Source organism: Phyllostomus hastatus, unplaced genomic scaffold, assembly GCF_019186645.2.
Source record: "Phyllostomus hastatus isolate PE091 unplaced genomic scaffold, TTU_PhHast_1.1 phas_contig_64, whole genome shotgun sequence".
In the NCBI taxonomy this organism is placed as follows: domain Eukaryota; kingdom Metazoa; phylum Chordata; class Mammalia; order Chiroptera; family Phyllostomidae; genus Phyllostomus; species Phyllostomus hastatus.
In genome coordinates this window covers 10,158,884-10,183,082 of record NW_025333928.1, presented here as the reverse complement: position 1 = coordinate 10,183,082, position 24,199 = coordinate 10,158,884, and the positions used below count along the sequence as shown (strand labels likewise).

Below are 24,199 nucleotides of genomic sequence, written 5' to 3'. Positions count from 1 at the left end.
ACTCCCAGATGTGCCAGCGGCAGCCAGGTTATTCCCTCTCCTCAGAGGACTGAGTCCTGGTTCCATGCGGCCCCTGCTGGAGCTTCTGTGGCAGCGGGGTGCTTCTCTCCTCAGAGAGGTGAGCTTGGCTGCCTGGGGTCCAGCCCTCTGATGCTTTAATAATCCCAACTTCTTTCCTTTGTAGCCCTAGACCTGTAGTTGTCATCTGGAATCTCAGTGTTCCCCTTTTACTTTTCCAGCCCTCTAAAATCATTTACTTGACTTCCTAGACTGAATTCTTAAAATAATTAAGTGTAGTCTCTGTTTTCCAGACAGGAGCCTAATAAGCCATCCAGTCTATCTAGGTCAGTAGTAGGGCAACAATATAACCAAAGCCAGAAGTTCACCAGTGCCAAGATCGAATATAGCCCATTTAGTCTAAGAGTTATACAACTTGCCCCAACTGGTGTGGCTCAGTTGGTTGGGAGTCCACCACAAAGCAAAAGGTCACTAGTTCAATTCCTGGTCAGGGCACACTCCTGGGTTGCGGGTCCAGTCCCTGATAGGGGCACATGCATGAGGCAACCTGTCAGTGTTTCTCTCCTACATCAATATTTCTGTCCCTCTCTTTCTCCCTCCCTTCCCTTCTCTCTGAAAATAAATAAAATCTTAAAAAAAAAAGTTACACAACTCATGTGATGAGACTCTGCAGAGAGAGAGTCTAAAGACCACTTAAAAATTCTCCTGAACTGCCACACTGCAGAGCTCGGTGGGCACAGGAGCTCACTCACTAGAGGCAGAAAGGAGGCCCAGCCTTCCCCATAACAATCCGCCCCCTCAGTGCTTACAAATGACTTAACAACCTAGATTAGATTGGCAACTCAGCACGGCCCTGGAAGGGATACTGACAGAGAAAATCACTAATAAAATAGGCAATATCTGTGGGAAAAATTGCCAAGAAAATCAAAATCCCAGTTCAATACACTTCAGAGAAAAGTAAGATCAAACACTCAAGCCTGGAGCTTACATTTGCCATTTGCTCAGGACATAAATTCCTAAAGGTATATAAATTTCACCCTATAATTTGTTACGACAAACCAAAACATTTTCACAATTTTGCTAGGAAAAAAAATCCACTTCAGACCATAGGACAGACAAAAATCTGTCATCTGTAAACCACCTTGTTGAATTAAAACAGAATTTAAAGACTTTGTAAGCAGAGGGTAACCCTAAATTAGACCTGGAATCCTTAGCAACCAGAGTCACTAACTGCAACTTAGGCTGAAAAAAAAAAATCACTTAGAAAATTGAAGCCTTCTTGGAACCAGGCCAAAGCTCACTCAGGCAACTCGTCTCCTGAAGGGTTTGGTGCGAGTTGGGGGCCATACACAGATGTGGCAGGCTCCGGCTGTCTACCCACTGCCCACTCCTTCTTTCCCTCCCTCCTTAGGAAGGGAAGGAGCGCTGGGCACTAAAGCCATCTGAAGGACTGCATTTCCTAGCCTCACTTGCAGAGGGTCAAGGCCTTATTAAAAGAAGTCATTGGGTGGGGCCCCTGGGAAAGTTTCTTTCATCCAACCTCTCCCCCTTCTGATGTCTGTCGATTCAGCACCCATTGTTAACCACAAGGTGACTGTGGACATGGAAAACATGCCTAAAGCTAGTAGAGCACACAGGTAAAAGGATCCAAAATATTAGTCAACATTCAAAGAATGAGGTGACACTGACCATTTATCAAGGAAAAAAGCAATCAGAAAATGCCAACCTCACAATCACATCCATGTTGGACTTTTAAAGCAGGTATTATAACCGTCCTCCATGAGGTTCTTCAGATGGAAGGTGTTTTGAACTGAATTGTGTCCACTAAAATTTTTTATGTTGAACTCCTAAACCAAAGTGTGACTTCAGAATTTTGCTAGGAAAGAAAATCCACTTCAGACTAGAGGACAGATAAAATCTGTCATCTGTAAATTGTCTTATTCAGCTAATAGAAAACTTAAAGACTCTGAAGGTATCTGAATATAAGACCTATAAAAAGGTAGTAAAAGTTAAGTAGAGTCCTAAGGGTGGGCCCTGAATCCAATAGGACCGGTGCCTTTCTATGAAGAGGGAATGACAAGAGAGAACACACCGCCACCCCCCCCCGCAGCACAGAAGACAGGCCGTGCGAGGACAGAGAGAGGAGACGGTATCTGCAAGCCAGGAAGGGGTCCTCACCAGAAAACGCATCTGCCAGCACCCTGATCTAGGATTCCAGTCTCCAGAACTGTAAGAAAATAAACTTCTGCTATTTAAGCCAACCAGTCGATAGTGTTTGTTATAGCAGACGAAGCTAATTAATACAGAAGGTAATGATAATAAGAGAAAGGAACCTGGAAATTCAAAAATGAAGGGAAAGCAAGAGAAGTGGCAAATGTCTGCGTAAATACAATAGACAATAGACTCTCTTTCTCCTGTTAAGATTTTTAAAATATGATGAATGAAAGCAAAAACTGAATATTATCCGATGAGGTTTTCAATGTACACAGATGTTAAACATATGACAACCTCAATATAAAAAAGGGAAAGTAAAAGGACCTGTATGTTGCTAAGATTTCCACATTACAGTGTAAGTGAAGTGTGCAATGTTAAGTATACACACTGCAATACCAGAGCAGCCACTAAAAAAACCTCATGTAATGAGACCCAGTCACTCAACAGATACACTGGAAAAGAAAACTAAATGTGTGTGCAACTAACATAGTCTCAAAGGAAGCCAAACCGATAGAACTGAAAAGAGACAGATAAACCCACAGTTATGCCTGGAGAGTTTACCTTTCTCGGTAACTGACAGAACAAGCAGGATAAAGACAACGTGCCGAATACAATCGACCAACCTGCCCTGACCTTCATAAAACACTTCACACAACAGCAGAAGAATGTACTCTTCAAGTACACTATGAACAATCACCAAGAAAACTGGTTAATAAAACAAACAAACCTTAACAAATGGAAAAGAACAGAAATCACACAAACTATGCTTACAGATAATATAAACTAGAAAACAATAACATGATGTATAGAAAATCTCTAAATATTGGGAAATTAAACAAAGAAGAAATCTCAAGAGAAATTTAAAAATACTCTAAACAACGAAAAGAAAAATAGAACATACTAAAATTTGGTGGATAAAGCTAAAGCACTGCTCCAATGGAAATTTGTAGCATTAAATGTATAATATAAAATAGAGATAAACCTACAGATGTGTATGGCTCAAGCCACAGATGTAATTCCCAAAGCATCCCAACTTCTTCTGAAGTTAAATAAAATTCTACATGTTAAGGCAACTACATAGTAGGAGCTCAGTAAATAGGAGGAATGAAAGAACAAATGAACAAAGAAATAAACACGGAGGCAATGAAGAGACAAAACTGCATGTCAGATAACTACAAAGGACTGAAGCAGAATCCTCGATAGCTTTTTCATCTCTATACGGAAGTAAATAACTAAGACCCCTGTCACTTGCTCTCTGAGGAAGTCAACAGCATGAATTTCTCTTGGCAGAAGCTAGAAAGCTACTGGAGCCTTGATTAACATGTATCTATTAATTGTATCAAAATGCCATATGTCATAATGGCACTTCCTCTTTATTAAAGCAGAAAAGCCACTCGGGAAAAAAAGGGCAGCCATTTTTCTCACGCTCACCTACTTTTGTTTACAATCCAAACTAATGTCACCCGCAATCCCTGGCTGGTCTGTGGCCAGCTCCTGTCCGCGTTCTCATGACAACAGGTTCACAAGTCATGACTCAATAACTTTAGGTTGCTTAACTCACTTCAGGTTTCCTCATCTTCCTGTAAAAATAACTTTCTACACCGGTGGCCCCTTTCACATTGACAAGCACAAAGAAAAGAGAGAGAGAAAGGGGAAGAAAACCAACACAAACCGACTGAACACTTCCTGTCAGCAAAGGCACTTTACACACACTGGTTCATTTCATTTTCTCAACAACTTATCAGGTAGGTACAACCATCCACAAAGCACAAATGAGGAAAAGGAGACAGAAACTCGGGTCTCTCCACACCATCTCAAAATGGCAAATCTGAACAATGAGGATGGTCCACAATTCTGTGCAGCTGGGTATGCTATGGACACTAACACTGGGAGTCAAGTTCTCTAAAGCAGCAGCCCCCAACCTTTTGGCACCAGGGACCAGCTGCATGGAAGGCAACTTTTCCACAGACCAGGAGGGGGCAGGAGAGATGATTCATTCCACAGAGCAGGCAGGATGATTCTAGAGCATTACATGCAGGCTCACCTCCTGCTGTGCAGCCCAGTTCCTTACATGCCTGGACCCACACTGGTCAGTGGCCCAGAGGTTGGGGACCTCTGCTCTAGAGTCCCCACCAGCTCTGATCAAGAAGCTCTTGAGCAATCTTACTGAGCAAGGAACATGCACAGCTCCAGTTTCCAAGCCCTTAAAACCAAAAATAAATCCATGCACATTTGTGCTTCTAAATTTGTAGCCTACCAATGTCTACCACATTGTTGTGATGAATGATGCAAAACCTTTAAACCACAAGGGACAGGAACTCAGTGCTGCCTCTGTGACTTAACCACACCTTCATTTCCCACTTAAGACACTGAGAAAACATTCTTGACTACTTCCTGCAAGATTGGTTGCTTCTGAAATTCTGGCTCAAACCAGAAGTGATTCCAAAAGCACCCCAACTTCTTTCAGACATATTTTATCAGTTGAAAAACATTTGATCACATTTATAAGCTCTAGATAAAATAAATGTGGTAATTACCAGTATCGGCCGCTTCTGCAAAACAGCGCACTCTGATATAATAGGGTCTTTTATAACCTAGAACAGTGGCTGTCCAACTTTCAAAACTTTCATTTAAAACCTTTTGAGAACACACTCATATAAATGTATAGTGTAGAAGAGGAAAGATAAAATGCGTCAGTTATAGTTCAACTGTTTTCTTTGTGCGGCCCCGTGGACTACCTCATGCACAATTCCAGGGTGGTCTGCCACCCTGGACCACTGGGGCTGTCTGGTAAGACAAGCGGGCCTTCAGATGACAGTCCCTCTTTAACAGCATAAACCGCAGACCAGCTTTGGAGGTTTTGGGTTTGGGTATTTTTATTCTTTAAAGGCATAAAAGTGTTATAAGTGTATTTTTCTTTAAAAAGTCATGAAAAATTAGAAAGCCTCATTTTATGATGATAATCGAATGATCAATGAGAAAAATCTCTAGTGTTAAAAGTGGTCAGCCAGAACCACTGACAACTGTGATATCAGATGGTATCAGATGACAGACACCTGGGCAGACAGGTCAACATCAGCAGAAAGGCCAAAAGCCTTTAGGCTATCCAGGGGCCCTGTCACTTCACTCCACAATGTTATCAGGGTTGGGGTCATCACTGTGACCATGTACTGAGGGTCTGATACAAGCTAGGTGCTATGCCAGGTATTCTGTATACATGATTTTATGGAAGCCTAGCCATCCTTCAAGACAAGTATTAGAGTGCTAATTCTGCAAGAGGAAATGTGGTCAGCATATAATCTGACCAAAAGTAACTCTACTGCCATGAAGCAGAAAAAGAATTTAAACTCCGCCACACTGCTCCTTCCAATGGTACAACAATCTGCAGTGTGTATTTAATAATCTGCTAGTGTACGTTTTCTCAATAAGACCGTATTTTCCACACATTTATACTGTGCTTTAAAAAGCATCTGCAGTTTATTAATTTCTCCAGTTTATTCTTCCAATGAGTCTGAGAGATATGAAAGAATATCCACCACTAAATACAGAAAAATTAGGCATAGTCTCAGGACCAAAGGATGCACTGGTTGGGCATCCAAGAAGGAGAATTTGGCACAAGTACCTTTGCTTTGAAGAATCTCATTCAATAACACAATTACTTATAGTTGGCAAATTCACCAAACCAGGATCTACTGTCGTGTAATAAGGTTTCTGATACATGAATATACTACACCTGGCACCAGAGCAACTTGGAAGCTATTTTGCAATCACAAAACTAGTATCTGGGAACAAAAGTACAAATGTTTAAACTTGAAATGCAAGTATTCTGTTTATAATTTTAAAAGCTCATAAAACCTCAGCAATGGAAAGGGCTTTAGAGGTTCTACCCAACCTCTTCCCAGGCGGGGATTCTCCTCACGGTCTCCCTTTGGCACATTTCGGAGGAAAGGCGTGTTCGTGACCACCACCAACCACTGATGCCATGTACTGAGCACATATAATATGCCAGCCATTCTAGATACATCAGCTTAGTGTTTCATTCCTGAAATGAAATAGTGACCACAGTGTGCAGGAAACACTTTCTGCCCACAAGAAAGAAAAATGAGCTTAAGGAACATGGGGGAAAAATATGTCCCCATTTTCTATTTTCAAAAAATACAATAAAAAATGTATGAAAGTAATCAATTATTTCTGGATTGTGGAATTACAGATAACTTATCTTCTTTATATTTTTCTATTCCTGGTTTCTAAAATAAATACCTTTTTTCATGGCAAGTATTCATTACCTTGTTTAGGAAATTTTCAAACACAAAAGGAGTAAGAATATAATGAACCCTAAGTTCCAACCAACTAAGTTCAATATTGACTATCAACACATAGCCAACCCAGGTCCCCCTCTATTCCCAGTGGATTATTTTAAAGCAAATCCTAGATGTCATGTTGTTTTATACAATAAAATACTTCAGTAATGCTATTAAAAAGAAAGTAACAAAGACAATTATCATGCCTAAAAAATTAACAATACATATTACTTTTTTAATCAGAAAAAACTGTTTTCAGAAAATGAGATATTAAGGGGAAGAAAGAAGAAAATATTCAATGGCATTACTACCTAAACAGCTTACGTGACTCCGTTTCACCAAAGAGCTCTGGCTGCATGGTTGACCATTAGGCCATAAAAAAACAAATGGCAAAAATGACTAGTTCTAGATATCAACATTTCTGGGGTTTACCTGTTGAGAACTGCTTCTTTGTCTCCCAGACGACTTTTAATTTTACTTGTCAGATAGTCCAAAAAGAGTGTCCAGATATCCAAACAAGAGAAGTAACCTTCATGAGTAGGCTATGGTGCAAAAGAAATCCAGATAATGAAATTACTTAATGCAAATACTCCTCAGAAGCACATCTACCAGTTTACTATTACCAGAATGTTACATCATAAGCCTAGATGCCCTAAACCTCCCGGTAACCACACTGGTGGTCTTTTAGTCAGTCTTCGCCATTAGAACCTGGTGAACCTAACAAGACAAGGGCAGCGTGGAACACATTAGGGAGATACTACGTGGGACAAACTGAGTTACAAAATAAGCCAAGCGAACACCTATCTTAAAACCTGAGACTGTGATGACGAAGACTCTTACAGATCTTCCAATTCATTTCTGTTTCATAGAGAAAGAAACTGAGAACCAGACATATGATTTATTCAATGTCAGGGAAAGGAGCTGGTCCCTTTACCCCCGTCAAATGCTCTTCCCACTACATACTATTACAAAACCGAACATAAGTTTCAGAGGCTCCAAAGGTGCCGAGTTTACACACTTGAACATTAGGAAAGACCATTTGCAATCTTCCTATATAACAGATCGAAAACGAGCTTGTTAAGTCCAACTCTCAGGTATTATCTCATCTGCAAAAGTAGGAGTGCCCAGCAGGCTCACAGCAACCTCTCACCCAGTGTCGATAAGGACAAAGTGAGAAGAGGAGAGAGAGTCTTTGTAGGATCCTAGTGCTGGGCCATTTGTGTGACTGCAGTGACTCTCAAGAGCTTTGAGCTCCTATTTCATTTAAAATGTAGGCATTCTACTATCCAGTATCTAATCCTTCTCATACACATTTAGTTTCAACTTGTGGTCCCCCAATCCCTTACATATGCACTCAAATACTTGCCACCTACGAGGACTCTGGTTTCACTTGTGACTGCTTGACTGAACCACATAACTGGTAGCAGGATCAGGTGTGGGAAGAAATAACACCATTATATTGGATCAGTTTTCCTTCCATTTCTGATGCACAAGGAAATCCAGAAGTTTACATGGGCATGTATGGAATCTGCTTAAGAAGTAACTAATATTGGGTGGTAGCATGCCGTGGGAGTTCTGTACCTGGATGAGCCTAAGGTGGGAAAGTGTAACTTAAAAAACAGCAGACCTCAAGCTCACAACCCCAGTGGGTGGCCCTGGAACGAGATGGCTGCAGTTCGATCAGGACTGCCAACAGGGCCATCCTCAGAAAAGAGAAAGACACTTCCTGTCTCCACCTCATACTTTGCAAAACCCAGGATGTGCCTGACATGACATAAAATAGGCAGGAAAAAGAACTGATAAGCCACGTGGGAATAAGACGGGAAGCCGGTGGGCAGCCACTTGACTTGCACAGCCAGGGGATGTCGTCTCGCCCTGGCTTTGGCTTCCTGAGCTTCCCTCAGATCAGTCATCCAGTTCTCCTTCCTTGGTTTGAAAATACTCACCAGCCCCCTCCACACATAAATCCAGGATTTTTGGCTATGTCAAAGTACTTTGTAATTACACATGCCTTTGAATTGAAGATTTACTATGTGTCTCAAGGCCGGAGGCAGATAAACCTCTGTAAAACCTGCAACGCTGCCATCCACATCTGCACAGGCAGGCCCCACTGGGAGACCTTGTTCACTGCCCACAACCTGGCCTTGGACAGCTGCTGTGTGTACACATGGTTGAAGTCATAAAGATGACAGGCTAACCACACTTTGAAAGTCATCCAACTTTTCAGAACTCTCCCAGACCCATACTGATCCAGGGAAGAGTAACCACTAAAAATCCTGACACGTTTCCTTAAGAAACTAATGACACCACTCTTATCTCCAAGTGGTTTGCAGTGGTTAGTTATCATTTGCACTGGCCTATATGATCTTCACAATAGTCCTGGAAACGGGGCAGATGTTATTTTTATTCTTCCCATTTTACAAAGAAGCCAAGGCTCAGAAGTTACCTGCCCAAGGTGACAGGATAAGGAACAGAAACACGAATAGAATGTGGATCGTAAGACTCTGGGCCAGAGCCCTCCCCCACCCCCTGTGCCATACTATTTCAGAGAGTTTTAGGAAGAAGGAGCAAAATGAAAAATGCAAGACCGAGAAGGAATTGGTAATGTTACAGTAACGGAAGGAACAGGAAGACAGCAATCATTCGCTTATACAGACACCCAGGACGTCAACAAGCAAGGAAAGTGAGAGTGGAGGCAAACGCCTGGTGACCACTAATGGCTGGAGGGACTGCAGCAAGACACTTAGGGAAAGAAACAATGTAGGAAAAGAAAGAGAAGAGGAAAATGGTAAATGAAAGATACCAATACCATTTTTATCTTATTGCTATTCTTTCAAAATATTTACCAATAAACTTTTTATGAAATTTAGAAACAAAACACAAAAAATATTGAGTACACCCATAATAACCCTCTAGACAAGAGGAGAGACACATTTTCCCACTTTACCATATTTTGCCGTGTACAACGCACTTCCCGCGCATGATGCACACCCACGGTTTTGTGCGCATTATTCACGGATTATTATGCCATTACACCCATGTATAATGCACATCCTTATTTTTCCCCCACAAATCTGGGCAATAAGTGCACATTATACACAGCAAAATACGGTAAACTGTGATAAAGCAAGTCCTCACTATGAGTACATGAGAACTTAAAAGCTTTCTCTAGAGAGCACTTAATTTCTAATTCTTAAATCTTATCCCAAAACACTCTCCAACTACCAGCTTCTGACCCTACAGTGTGCCTGCCATCTTTTCTCCACTCTGCCTCTCTGGCAAAGGGCTGCCTACCCTACAGTGAACCATACAAAACAGCTTCCAGGTTCCTGCCCCTCTGCTCAAAGTTCAGAATCTGCCTCTGCCCGGACCAAAGGACACCACAGTCCAAGAGCCTGCACCAGAAAGGTCGGTCCTCACACAGGAGGCCAGGAGAGAAGGGAGCTCAGCTGACAGAGACCTGCAGGTAAAGGAGGAAGAAAGAAGCTCGTGGTTTGCTTCATTACCACATCTATTTCTTTTCCCAGTATACAAATATAGTATATATAAGTGTATAAAACTACCACTTTCAGTTCAGTGGAAAACTAACATGTAGGATTCTAGTGAAAGAATCATAAAAGATGAACACTGGGAAAGACCCTGAAGAGGCCCACTGCAGTCTCTCCCCCTCAGGTGAGGAACTGAAATCAAATGAAATTCAAGAAACTCTTCCAAGGACACAGACCTAACAGAAATAACTAGAGGTCAACACGAAACTTTTGAGTCCAAATCCAAAGAAGTAGCCCTAAGACATGCACACTAACACATTTTTTTAGCTTTCTTCCATACCACATACACTAAAAGAACCCTTTTTTCATAGGAAGAAAAAAAAACATAAGACATTTTCATTCCATTGTCCCCAAACAGACCCATCCTTTCTGACATCAGTACTGGCTTTTCTCTCTTTTATACCTGCTATACTTATTTATCCTAAGTATCTGTCAAATCCTCCTTTCTTCCTGTTCCCTTTAAAATTTCTCTGTACCCATCCCAAAACCTTCCCACCGCTGATGCCTCTTTCTCGTCCCCAGCCTCACGCTCCCACGTCATCACCTCCTCCTGGTGCTCTGCACTCGCTGCCCCTCTGTCAGACCGTGGCCATCCTCCTCCCCCTGCACCCTTCCCCGTTCCCAAGAAGGTTCACCCTTAACAGTAGGTGCTCTGACTTATGCACCAAGTGCCTCTGAAGAAAGGCTGGCTCATACACTAAATCCTTCCTCCAAGCCCTCCATCACACACACACACCCCTCCCAGCCTGGACCCTTGCCTCTCCTCTAGCCTCATTAAGCTACAACATTAATGGTTTAAACAACCAGATAAGTCTCCTTACAAAATCAAATGCCCTCACTGGTGATTTCATCCCTAATATATACCAAAAGAAAGAGCTACATATGCACACCCAAAAATGTGTGCAAATACATTCCCTGCAACGTGGTACCTGGTCACCAAAACTGAAAGCAGCCCAAATCAGCAGTGGGATAAATTTTCAGATAACGACTTATTATATAAAGCAATGAAAAACAACAAACTACTGCCAAACAGCACAGATGAATTTCACAAACATAATACTGAATGAAAAAAGCCAGACAAAACAAATAAACCTTGTATGTTTCCATTTAGAGAAGTTCTAAAACAGGCGAAACTAACCTGGGATATTAAAAGTCAGGATTGGGGTTACTTCTGGAGAAAAATGAGAGGGAAGTAATTGGGAAAGGACAGGAGGGGACTTCTGGGGGGTGCTGGTAATATGCCGTTTCTTGACTTAAATGGTGGTTACACGGCTTGTTCACTTTGGAAAAATGCATCAAGCCGTGCGTGTGCGATTTATACACTTTTCTGTATGTGTGTTGTATTTGTTATATTTCAATAAAAAGCTGATTTTAAAACACAATGGGCACAAGGGACAGGGCATGAACGAAATGTCTACGACTGGATGGTGGCGATGACTGTGCAAGTCCATAAATTGAGAGAACACTACACACTGTACAATTACAATGGGTGGATTTAGTAGTATATACATCTTACCTCAATAATGCTGTTAAAATATATACAAACAAAAAAGTACTGGGTCACTAAAATGTAAATTCAATATAGGGAAGAACTTTGAGGGTTACATGCCTAGTTCCTGAAAATTTGTTGGGAAGAGGGGAACTGGATCCACCAAAACTTAATTCTTGAGAGCTTCCCTCTTTATAATCTCCTTGTGAGAAGTTTAAGTGACAGCTATAGAACCAAGGCCCTCATTTCAGAGTTTTTCTAAATTTTGCTTCTCCAACATCATAGTTGTTAAGAGAGCACAGACCGTATGGGTTCAAATCCTGGCTCCATCACTTCCTCTATGATCCTGAGCAAGTTCTCTGTGCCTCAGTTTATTTATCTGTAAAGTGCAGCTGAAGATAATAATAATACCTACCTCACAAGGCTGCTATGAAGAATAAATGTGTTATTCTTCACATAGTAAGCACTATATAATGTTTGGGAAATAAAGTAGTTCTTTCTCCTGAAAATAACAAAGTAGACTTTTGGAAGGCAGGGATGGGCAGTTCCAGTGCATTACCTGATGAAATGTGTACTTAAACAAAAGTGTCAAGAACTCCACCACAGGAAACTGGGAGTAGGACTCGATTCTTCTTAGGTGAACACTCACAAAGAGCCGCAGAAAGTCAGTAAACTTCTCGATGTAGCTAAGTAAGACAAGAAGACAAAAGGTGACAATAAGACACACAGCCACCTCCTTAGAAGAAAACTCAAATTCAGTCCAAATTTCTTTCAGTAAAGAACTATACAAATTTACATTTTCAGTTAAAAATATAAAGGCCTGTGACAATTACCTACAGGTCAGGCAACCTTTCATCCCATTACCACCTGAAACATAGCAGAAAAGCAACTTTAATCCTCAAACACCATCTACTAAAGCATCTTATAAACTAGTGCTCTTATATTTTCTAATTCATTAGTGGTATGGCGCAATTAAAGTGGAAAGAAATGGTACTAAAAGTCAATGGGCAAATCACGTGTGCCATTTTAATGTAACAGGTCTGGAAGGCTGGTTTTTTTTTGCTAGGAGGCCAAAATATTAAAAATGAATGTGCTAAACACACACACACACACACACACACACACACACACACAAAACAAAGCAAAGCTATACAAAAGGCATGGCATCCAGGTAAGACATATTCAAGCCTGCCCCGTGTTTAATTAGCTCCCGGTGGTAATTAAACACAGCACATCCCAATCCACTCCAAAGTGATTTCAACAATAAGCGAAGAAGGCTGGCAGAGCTGGAAAAGCCTTGGAACAATGAATCTGATGCTTCATTTTACAGAGAGGCCCAGAGAGAAAGGCCTTGATCGGCCCAAGGTCACTCAGCCAGCTCACGGCAGAAGGGAACTACCATCCGCTCCCAACTCAGTGCTCTCTTTTCACATCAGTGAATCCCCAGTCATTTCCCAGAAGAGTGTGGGTCACAGCTGCAAGGATAAGAGCCTTTGTTATTAAACACACAGCACGTCACCACTCTCACATTTCAGAAACTGTCATTTTAAGCCCCTAAATACCAAAAGGTGATTAGAAAATGAGATGGACGTATCTCCATAAATCACATTTGAAAGACCAATTAAAAAAAAGATACAGACATAATAGGCCCTAGCCAGAAATTAAATAATGGTTAAAACCAATTCTGAAGCTTATAACTACAAAAACAACCATTTTTAAAGCACAGACATATGAAATAATAAAGGGGAGGAAGAAGACTATAATTCAGAGGAGCAAAATTAGACCATAAATAAAATGTTCCATGTTGTTCTTGGGACCTATCGCCCTGTGGGTGGCCCAATGGTCTGACCTCCACACATATGTAAACTTCTTTGCAGCTAAAATAACAGTGATTTATGTGATAAGGATCTTGGGGCCAAATACTTGAAGAGCAGTAAGGCACTGGAATCGACTTTTTAGAAAAGTAAAAAGACACTTCTCTCTGATGCCTTTAAATCACCAATACTAAATGAGCAGGGACTCCTCATTCCTCACTCTGCTTATTACAGTGTATTTTTATATGGATTTTCAAATTCACCAATCCAGTTACCCCTCTTTAGAAAGACGCACTCAATTCCCTACCACCCATAAAAAATAAAGAGATGTCATGGGTAAAATATCCCGCAATCTCACTTTTATTTTAATCTCCAACTCAATTTTTTAGAGAATGCACACAAGGCTGTGCAGTAGCTATAAATTTTATTTCACCTCATTTTCTTTCCCTTGCCCACCTTCTGGTACAGGTGCTCATGAGCAGTGGAGAGTTAGGAAAAAGGCAGTGGTGGAGACGAGAAGCAGAGAACCTGGTTAAGTAGCTCCTAAACAACTGAGAACGGACTTAGCTGTTTAGAATTAGAGGTGGGGGACCCGAGAGCCAGGAAGCAAGCACACACTATCGTTTATGTCACCTTTCTGCTTCCAGGCACCTCTCAGCTTTCGCAGGGCAATAGGAAGCATAGAATTAAAATATAAAACCAAGAGCATAAAAGTTACACATAACAAAATCAGTGCAAAGATAGATAATCCATAATGACATTTCTATACCACCTGAAGGTGAGCCATCCCAACCAAACACTATGCTACAAGTAAAAATCAGAAGGGCTGACACTTAACACTCGATACAGGCAGGGAGATTTTCTCTTTAACATATGAAAATACAGCCTTTCTTAACCCATGCTAGAAAAAAATATAAAATTGTGTTTGAATACTGATGCCTCCAAATTTATATACAAAGCTATTACCAAGTGATAAAAAACAAAACATATTACCACACCAGATTATGAGTTTTTTGTTATTATACAGATAAATTTTATACAAAGCTTGCTTACAAGGAAACAAACCAAAATAATCTTATATACCAATTTTTTAACTTTAGAAAAACTTATTAAAATTGCTAAATTTAAAAAGCACTAAAACCATCTTAACTTTAGATGCTTTATATTGTTATTTAGTCTAAGGAAAAGGAAATGGATTAACTGTGTATAGCTTAATAACAGAAAACAAGCCAAGGAAAACTGATCAGAATATTAACTTTGGCTGCCAGGCAATCTATACATATTTACTATTTCAACATAATTTGTCTGCTTGGAAGTGTCAGAAGAATCAACATGACGTTGTTAATAGAGGTTTCAATTTCCCCTCTTGCTTCTGCCCTGCAGTAGCATACATTAGTGGAAGCTGTGAGACAGATGAATGACATCATCTACAGGAGAAATAAATGAGACCATGCCTCAGGGTAGGTACTGTGAGGGAGGCATCTTGTAGAGCACTTAAGAAAGAAAAGTTAGGTAATTTTAGACTCCATTCAAAAGGACAACCACACACACACACACACACACAAGTGTGTGCCATGTCAGCCCATGCACACATGAACAGCTCTCCTTTGTTTTCATGAACACTTGCCATGTGTGTGAAGCTTACAGTAGAGTAACATTCCTATACGCTGCCTGATGTTCACTTGGGAAGTCAAACAGTAAAAACTGACAAGCCACACCAAGTGAGAAAGGGTGATTGTAACTCCTGTACCTCCATGGACCTCCTCTCCTGTTCTTGGCTACGCATGAGCAGCAGTCTCAGTTCCTGCAACACCTCAGACCTGCAAGCAAATAGTGAGGAGAAGGGGGAAGACGGGGGGGGAAGGGAGGACAGGAGATGGATGGGGAAAAAAGACAACAAACCTACACAATTCACAAGCACTTTTCAAACTCACCTCATTTCCCTTAACCACCCTAGCCCGTCCAGCTGAGCTTAGACTTATTGGTACACACCTACCTTTCTGTTCCTCACCAGGAGCCCCAAATTTTGAAACCCAAGAGGACTACAGACACCATGCAGAATACTCTGATAACTAATCGAGGCCCCTTTTCAGGGCACAGCCAACTTCACACCTGTTTTTATTACCTCTCATCCAGTTCTTCTAGCCTGCTCTTCACCGTGTGGGCATTGTTATCCTTGGTGATTTTCTGCAGGAGGTAGAAAGTCTGCTGGAACATACGCAGTAAATACTCCTCAAATTCCATAGGCACACAGTTCTTGGACATGAGTTCATTGATGCAAGACATGGCCAGGACCCCAAGCCGGCCACGTTCCTGACCCAACACACAGTTCTGGCTGTTGCCGTTAACTGATGCCATCTTTCTGGCCCGGATGTCACAGCCAAAGCGCGCAAAGTGGAAGATGGTGGTAAGAAGGGACGGGGTGATGCTGGCAGACAGAGGAATCCAACTGAAGAGATGGGCCAGGCACTCCAAGGCCAGGGAACAGATATACTCACTCTCCGCATCGAGGATGGGGATTGGCTGATTCAACAGTTTGGCTGAACTAGGACTTTGCAACAGGTTACTCAGTAAGTCACCTGAAAATACAAAAGGCTTTTAAAATCTACACTATCAAATCTCTTACAACCCAATTTAAATAACTGTCCTTCAGGGCCCTGGCTGGCGTAGCTCAGTGGATTGAGCGCGGGCTGCGAACCGAAGTGTCGCAGGTTCGATTCCCAGCCAGGATACATTCTGGGTTGCAGGCCATAACCCCCAGCAACCACACATTGATGTTTCTCTCTCTCTCTCTCTCTCTCTCTCTCTCTCTCTCTCTTCTCTCTCTAAAAATAAATAAATAAAAACTTTAAAAAAATAGTTAAAAAATAACTCTCCTTCAAACAAACAAACAAAAAAATAAACATTACTATAAAACAATGGTTCTCAAAGTTTGGTCCAGGAACCCCTGAGGGGAGTCCCCAAGACCCTTAAGGGAGCTCACAAAAGAATCCTATAAGTTATTCTGCTTTCTCACTTTTACTATCTCACAAGTGTACAACAGAGCTTTACAGAGGCTATATCACTTGTGATATCCAACAGAGGGGAAGTAAAAGCTCTCTTTCACTAAGCCGCATAATGGATTTCCAGTCAAGAGGGCAGCACAGGTAAACACAGCTCACCTCACACAACCGCATCAAAGTTACAACTAACTTACAGAACCACCACCGCTGAGAACCATCAGAAATCAAGTTGAATGCTTTTAAATTGTGTACTACTTTTTACAATTTACACCTTTTATTTGCCCTTTTTAATCTCATTTATAAACATTCTTGAATATTTTGTTGATCCAGTCTCTTACAATTCTCAAAACCAATCTTAGTAGTAGTTGAAATTCAGTCAATATTTATTAAATGAATATTTGGACAACTGTACTTCCAGTCAAGATGACAGTGTAGGCAGACATGGCTCGCCTCTTCACACAACCATGTCAAAACTACAACTAAAATACAGAACCACCATCACTCAGAACTGTCAGAAATTGAGTTGAATGGAAGTCTGACAACTATGAAATTAAAGAAACCAATCCACCTAGAGTGGTAGGAAGGACAGAGACGTGGAACGGGCTGGTACCACACCCACATATGGCAGATAAAAATTTGGAAGGGATATCTCAGGAGTGAGGATTCCCAGCCCCACATCAGGCTTCTACTGACAGGAAGATAAGTCCCCGTAACTTCTGGCTGCAAAAACCAGCAGGGACTCATATGGTAGAAGAAACTTCTGGAGTCCCAAGTTCCTCTTAAAGAGCCCAGACACAGACTCACCTACTCAGACACATTCCCTCTCAACTCCAGCACCGGGGCACCAGCTTGCAAGGCACCAGTGGCATACAGGGAAGACGAGAAGGATCTGGCATCAAAGTGAGAGTCGGGGAACAGCTTTCTCCCAGACAGAAAGGCCACTGTCCCTTTTATGGATCCTCCACCCATAGAGCCACAGAGCTGCAGGCTAGTGCCATGTCTGAGACTCCATCAACCTGGTTAAGACTGTTTGCCCCAGCCTAGAGATCCCCTGAGACTCCAGTCCTACCTAGAGTCCTACCTAACTTAGTGCCCACCCAAGCTATTAAGAGACTTTTCCATATGAATGACTCATCTTGGCTCATGCTTCACAACTTTCTAAACCCTCTCAAACAAGCAACAGCCCCCCTAGCTCTTGCTTAGTGACCCTAGGCATGGCACTAGCAGCAGCTAGCCTAGATTCACAGCTTGGCTTCACCTGGGAATCTCCAAGCAAAAGCAGCAGTCATCTCAGACTGCTTTAGAGCCCAGGTAGGATGGCCCCAAGCAAAACACAGGTGGGGGCTGACCTTGGCCTGCACCACACAGGAAACCACAAAAGCCTGTGCACCTAGTGGACAGTGTCAGATCATGCTGGAGTACCACCACCCTGCCCCTGCACAGCTGATCCTCCACGGAGGGCAGAGGTTGGTGGTCAGTGGTCACAGCCAATCCTTGCAGCTGACTAGCCTACGTAAATCCCTCCCATTGACCTGCCAAAAGCAATCAAGACTCAACTACAAGAGGAGAGTATACTCAATACCTAGCTTGAGTGATAGGGGAGGCTGTGTCACTGGACCCTTCAGGACACCAACTACATCAGGCCACACTACCAAGACAGAGTCATGGCAGCTCTACCTGATACATAGAAACAAACATAGGGAGGCTGCCAAAATGAGGAGACAAAGAGACTGAATGAAAAAACAGATCAAAATTCCAGAAAAGAACTAGACAAAATGGAGATAAGCAATCTATCTCCATTTAAAACACTGAAAAGTTCAAAACACTGGTTATACGGATGCTCGAGAAACTTAGTGAGGACCTCAACAGCATAAAAAAGATCCAGTCAGAAATGAAGGATACAGTAATTGAAATATAAAACAATTTACAAGGGAACAACAGTTGAGAGTGGATGAAGCTGAGAATCAAATCAATGATTTGGCACATAAAAAAACAAATAACAACCAATCAGAACAACAAGAAGAAAAAAGAATCCAAAAAGTGAGGATACTGTAAACAGCCTCTGGGACAACTTTAAGAGATCCAATATTCACCTCATAGGGGCAGCCAGAAGGGGAAGAGAAAGAGCAAGAAATTGGAAGTCTATTTGAAAAAATAGTGAAAGAAAACTTCCCTAATTTGGTGAAGAAAACAGACATGCAAATCCAGGAAGCACAGAGAGTCCCAAACAAGATGGATGCCAAGAGGGCCACTCCAAGACACATCATAATCAAAATGCCAAAGATTAAAGATAAAGAGAGAATCTTAAAAGCAGCGAGAGAAAAGCAGTTAGTTACCTACAGGGAAGTTCCTATGAGACTGTCAGCTAATTTCTCAAAAGAAACTTTACAGGCTAGAAGGGTCTCACAAGAAATATTCAAAGTAATGAAAAGCAAGGACCTACAGCCAAGACTGCTTTACAAAGCTATCATTTAGAATGGAAGGGCAGATAAAGCGCTTCCTCAGATAAGAAAAAACTAAGGAGTTCATCATTACCAAACTATTATTATATGAAATACTAAAGGGACTTATTTAAGAAAAAGAAGATCAAAACTATGAATAATAAAATGGCAATAAATACATAACAACTGAATCTAAAGAACAGAGTCATGGATACAGACAGCATTTTTTAATAGGTTGTTTGTTTGTTTGTTTGTTTTTAGAGAGAGGGGAAAGAAAGGAGAAAGAGAGGGAGAGAAACATCAATGTGTGCTTTCTTCTCACACGCCCCTTCCTGAGGACCTAGCCAGAAACTCAGGCATGTGCCCTGACTGGGAATTGAACCAGTGACCCTTTGGTTCACAGGCCAGCACTCAATCCACTGAGCCACACCAGCCAGGGCTACAGAGAGCATTTCGATGACTGCCAGATGGAAGGGAGGTATAGGGGAATGGGTGAAGAGGTAAAAGGATTAAGAAATACAAATGGGTAGTTACCGAATACTCAGTGGGATATATGGCACAGTACAGAGAATGGAGTAAAGAACTTATATGCATGACCCATGGACATGAACAATGGTGTGGGGATTGCTTGAAGGAGTGAGGGTTGTTTGGTGGAGGGGCACAAAGGGGGCAAAGTTGGGACAACTGTAATAACAATCAATAAAATATAATTTTAAAAAATTAAAAATAAAAAATAGTGCCACACAGTAAAGAGACTTGCAATGATGTAAAATAATGTTACTCTTCTCAGTAAATGTCTTTGTTTGCTTTGGAAAAGTTCTTTTTCATTAAAATATATTATATTTATATAATAGATTCATCAGTTATTTTAAAATTAATTAATACATATTTGTAAATTTTCTGCTTTAATATCTTTGAGCACCTCAACATTTTTTAGAATCAAGGAGTTCTGGGTGAGGGTTGACAACATGGGTAAGAGAAGTCAAAGGGTCCGAACTCCCAGTGATTGACAAACAAGCCCTGGGAAGTAACATGCAGCACTGCGATTGTAGCTAACGGTACTGGACACACTGTTTTCAGTTGCCGAGAGATGTCTTATTAAAGAGCAAATCTCAAGGAAAAAATATGTAACTAGGCAAGGTGATGGATATTAACCTATTACGGTGATCATTTCACGATATATACATATTATCAAATTATTGTGTTGTACACCTTAAACTAACAATGATATATGCCAAGGACACCTCAATTAAAAAAAAAAAAAAAGGAATGGGACCCGGAGACCAAAAATTTCAAAACTACTGGGCTACTCAAGAGAGGTCTGTGGATCTGCACCATCAGCATCTCTGGGAGCTTGTCGGAAAATACAAACCATCAGGCCCCATCCTACACACGCCTATGCAGTAGAACCAGAAGAGAGAGGGCCCAGGGATCTCAGTTTCTAGAAGGTCTTCAGGGTGATTCTTATGCTTAATTTTTGAGAAGCACTGGACTAAAGATAATCATGTAAAATGAAATGGGGGGAAGGTATAAAATGGTTTTAGAAAAGACAAAAGAAAAAATATTCAAAACCATAACAAGAAGAAAATTTCCCTGAAGATGTGACTATACAAAATAAAAGAACTTATTCTGCCCCTCCCAAAAATGATAAAGTGCACTCAATACTAAAAACTTTAGGTTTAAGAAAGAAATGTAGGCAGGAAAAAACACATAAAAAGAAGAAAACACTGAATTCAGATTCCTCCACTGCAACATTCAAAGCAAGAAAACAGTGACGCAGTGTCTCCAAGTTCTGGGGCAAAGAGTAACTTAACCCACAGCTCTCCTTTGAGTATAAAGAAAGGTGACATTTTCTCAAACATGCAATACTACATAGTATATTGCCCACAGGTTCCTCTTGAGGAGGATACTAAACCATAAAATCATGCGAATGAAGTGATAAATAAAAGTAAAGAACTAAGGAATGGAGAAGCTGTGGCAAAGGGACTGGGCAAGCACTGAATTAAATATAGAAGGGTGTGCTTTCTCAACTTTCACAAGCAAGAAGTCTCTAGACATATGGTCTAAAATTAAAACATGGAGTAAGAAACTGGCTTTCATAATCTTTTTTTTTTTAACCTTAGAGATATCTTTTACAAACAAATATTGCTTGTGGAAAATGCATCTCAGGGTCAGCAATTCCTTCCATTTAATACTTCTGTTAAATTGAAATAAAACCAAAATGTAATTGTTTTGATTAAAAAATAAAAATTTATGATACAACGCCCTTTTGCCTTTTTATTCAGTTGTATCTCTCTTTATCAATGTATAGGCCACAGGTGGCAAACACAAGGCCCATGAGCCAATCCACCCTCCACCTTGTTTCATCCGGCCCAGCACCCTGTTTCTAGCCGGCAGCAGCCCTGAGCTCCTTGCCCCTGGTTAAGGAGTGGTTACATTTACACAGTCCTAAAATTACATTCAGCCCTTTGAAGGCAACCGTGAGGCTGATGTGGCCCCTGGTGAAAATGAGTTTGACACCCCTGGTACAGACAGATGTCTGGAATGAGGTTATTTCTGCATGGTCGAATACTCGGTAAATTTTTACATTTTATTTTGTACCTTAACCTTAGCAGTTCTTGAAGGTTTTAGTCTCAGAACCCCTTTAATGCTCTTAAAAATATTTTTGTTTTTTTTTCTTAAAAATAATATTAAGGACACCAAAAAGCTTTTGTTTATATAGGCCATTTATACTGATATTTGTCATATTAGGAATTAAAACGGAAAACTTTTCAAATATTTAATAACAATAAACCCATCACATGTTAGCATAAATAAGACCTTTCCAAATGAAAAAAACTACAATTTGCTTCCCCCAAAATAGTGAGAATAGCACTGTTTTTCACAATTTTTGGAAATCTTTAATATCTGGCTTAAAAGAAGATAACCTGATTCTCTCATCTGCTTCTGCATTAAATCTACTGCAATTTGTTGTTTTCACTTGTATTAAGAAAACCCAGCTGCACATATATATGACTAAAAAAGAAAAAAGATAACTGTAGCTATTCCTTAATGTAACATTAAAATTTGATGAGTAGTTATTAATAAATGCATTAATTTCTATTGTTAAAAATAGATTAAAAAGTTGCCCCTGAAGAGCTGCATTGAATACCAGATGCACTCATCATAATCTCAACTGCCCAAGCTGATAAATCACAGGCCCTGGTTTCAAAGAACAATGCTAAAAGGGTGTTCAATCCAAGCAGAATCTGAAAATGTTCGGTTTGTTATAGGACTGATAATAAAATTTTGATTTTGAAACTGCTGTGGTGACTTTGCACTTGAGTCATACAACTCTCGGCCAAAGATACTGTTTCTGGTATCATTTTGTTCATCATTCATGGGCCAATGGCTGTTTACGAAAGATGCCAGATCTTTCTGCCAGACCACCACTACCCAACTAGAATTCCTGGGGCATAGTTTGATCCTTAGCCAGGATCAAAATGAGGCTTTAACGATGAAGAACCAACAGACACCACCTAAGTATGATCTTCAATTAAATCTGCACATCTTTGGGTCTTTAAGCCTTTTAAAGTCTCTTGAACATTTTTAAGTAGGACTAAATTCTGGCTTAAAAAAAAAAAGAAAAGAAAAGTTGCCCCCACTCTTTAGCTCTGAAGTTTTTTTCTAGAATGGGAATGCTGAATTAAAATACTGATGACAATAATGATCTTCAGAGCAGCTACCATTTGATCTGCTATTATTATTTTCTTGGCGCCACACAGAGCACTTACCATACATATTCTCACTGAATGTTCACAGCTCTGAGGTAGGTATTATTATTGCATTTAAAGACTGTTAGGATAATTGAGACAGACAGATTCAGCATTTCCCCATGTTCTTCAGCTACTCAGAGGCACAGCTGAAACTGAAACCCCAAATCCTATGCTCCTTCCCAGAAGGTGGGTCACCCGGAAAAATTATGTAACTGGGAAAAATGATCAGTAAGAAAGCTAACATTCAAACATAGAAAAAGATTTAGGACTTCAAAGTCATATATACTGTGTACACTATGACTGCAACTACAGAAAAATGTCAAGAACAAGGACTGAATAGGAAAGGTAAAAACAAGAATCTTTTAACATTGTTTTTCAAGGAAAGTGATTTTACTTGGCAGAGTATGGAAGAGTTTTTCAAAAATTGTATTTTAATCAAAGTGGAAGGAATTACCACAGAACAAAGACTCTGCATCATGCTGCAGCATTTCCAATGCAAACCTGAGAGAGCTTCAACAAGCTACCTGTGTAAGAGGGAACCTTGAGTATAAACCCTATGGGTGACTTCACCTTTCCTGAACCGGGCCAGGCCCTGGCAGCATTATGCACCTGCACACCAAGAAATGTACGGATGACTCCAGTGCATTTACTGACGTGGAAGCCAAAACATGGTTGGAACACCTATAACCAGCTTTCATGCAAAGATCCCCCTCAGCTTTTCTACTTTTTTAATTATTAAAGTTTCATAAGTTTTCTACTGCATTCTGTATTACTAACTCAGAGTCTCCCAACCTCAGCACTACTGAAATTTGGACTGGGTCATTCTTTGCTGTTCTGTGCACTGTAGGATATTTGAACAGCATCCCTAGCCTCTAGTTGCCAGGTGCCAGCAGTACTCTTTCACCCACTTATGGTAACCAAAAAATTCCTCCACACTGCCAAATAATTCCCTACAGAGCAAAATCACCCCAACTGAGAACCACTGACCTAACTGCAGCCTCAGTGCAGTAAACTGGCGAGAAACTTTACTCAGGGAGCCCTAGGAGGAGAAGATGAGATCACAGGAGTTGTGAATGACTCTTCCAAGTCCCATCTTTCTATAAGTAGCTTATAAGGGAATACGTGGGAAGATTCGCAAGTGCACAAAGATGTGCAATTTGGGAAGAGTTTGGGGGAAAAAATAGGAAAGTATAAACTGGTCTCAATCAAATCAAACTCCCTGAAACACCTTCCATCACCAATGTATGTACAGAACTATGAAAATATATACCATGTGAATGAGAAATTTTTATTGCAGAACAATTAGAGCTAATTCAGAATCACAATATTTGTCTAACATTATTTTGTTCACTTTTTTCCCATTTGTTCAAGCAAAAAGAAGACAAGAGAAGACTATGAGGGCCGAGGCTGCACACGGGCAGAAGGAATAACAGCCTGCAGAGGACACATCCACATCGTGCCTCACTGCATCCTCAGAAAACAGCGACCCTCCTTTTACAGCTGCAGACATCGGTGGTCAGAGGGCGTGCAGAGGCAGAGGCAGAGGCAGAGCCAGGGCTCTAAGACAGGAGGAGAAGGCTGTCGGAGGTGGTGAGGAGTAGGAGAGTAAACTCAGGA

At 40.9% G+C, this 24,199-nt stretch overlaps 1 protein-coding gene across 3 annotated transcripts in view; it reads right to left on the bottom strand.

Annotated features, from left to right (window-relative positions):
* Positions 1 to 24,199, bottom strand: part of XPO6 (exportin 6) — a 114,975-nt gene that overhangs the window by 39,762 nt on the left and 51,014 nt on the right. For all 3 annotated transcript variants that reach the window (XM_045848967.1, XM_045848968.1, XM_045848969.1), the window contains 3 exons: positions 15,510 to 15,963; positions 12,130 to 12,256; positions 6,966 to 7,075 (listed from right to left, as the gene is read on the bottom strand). In XM_045848967.1, coding sequence (XP_045704923.1) covers positions 6,966 to 7,075; positions 12,130 to 12,256; positions 15,510 to 15,963 — 691 coding nt within the window. The remainder of the gene's footprint in view (positions 1 to 6,965; positions 7,076 to 12,129; positions 12,257 to 15,509; positions 15,964 to 24,199) is intronic.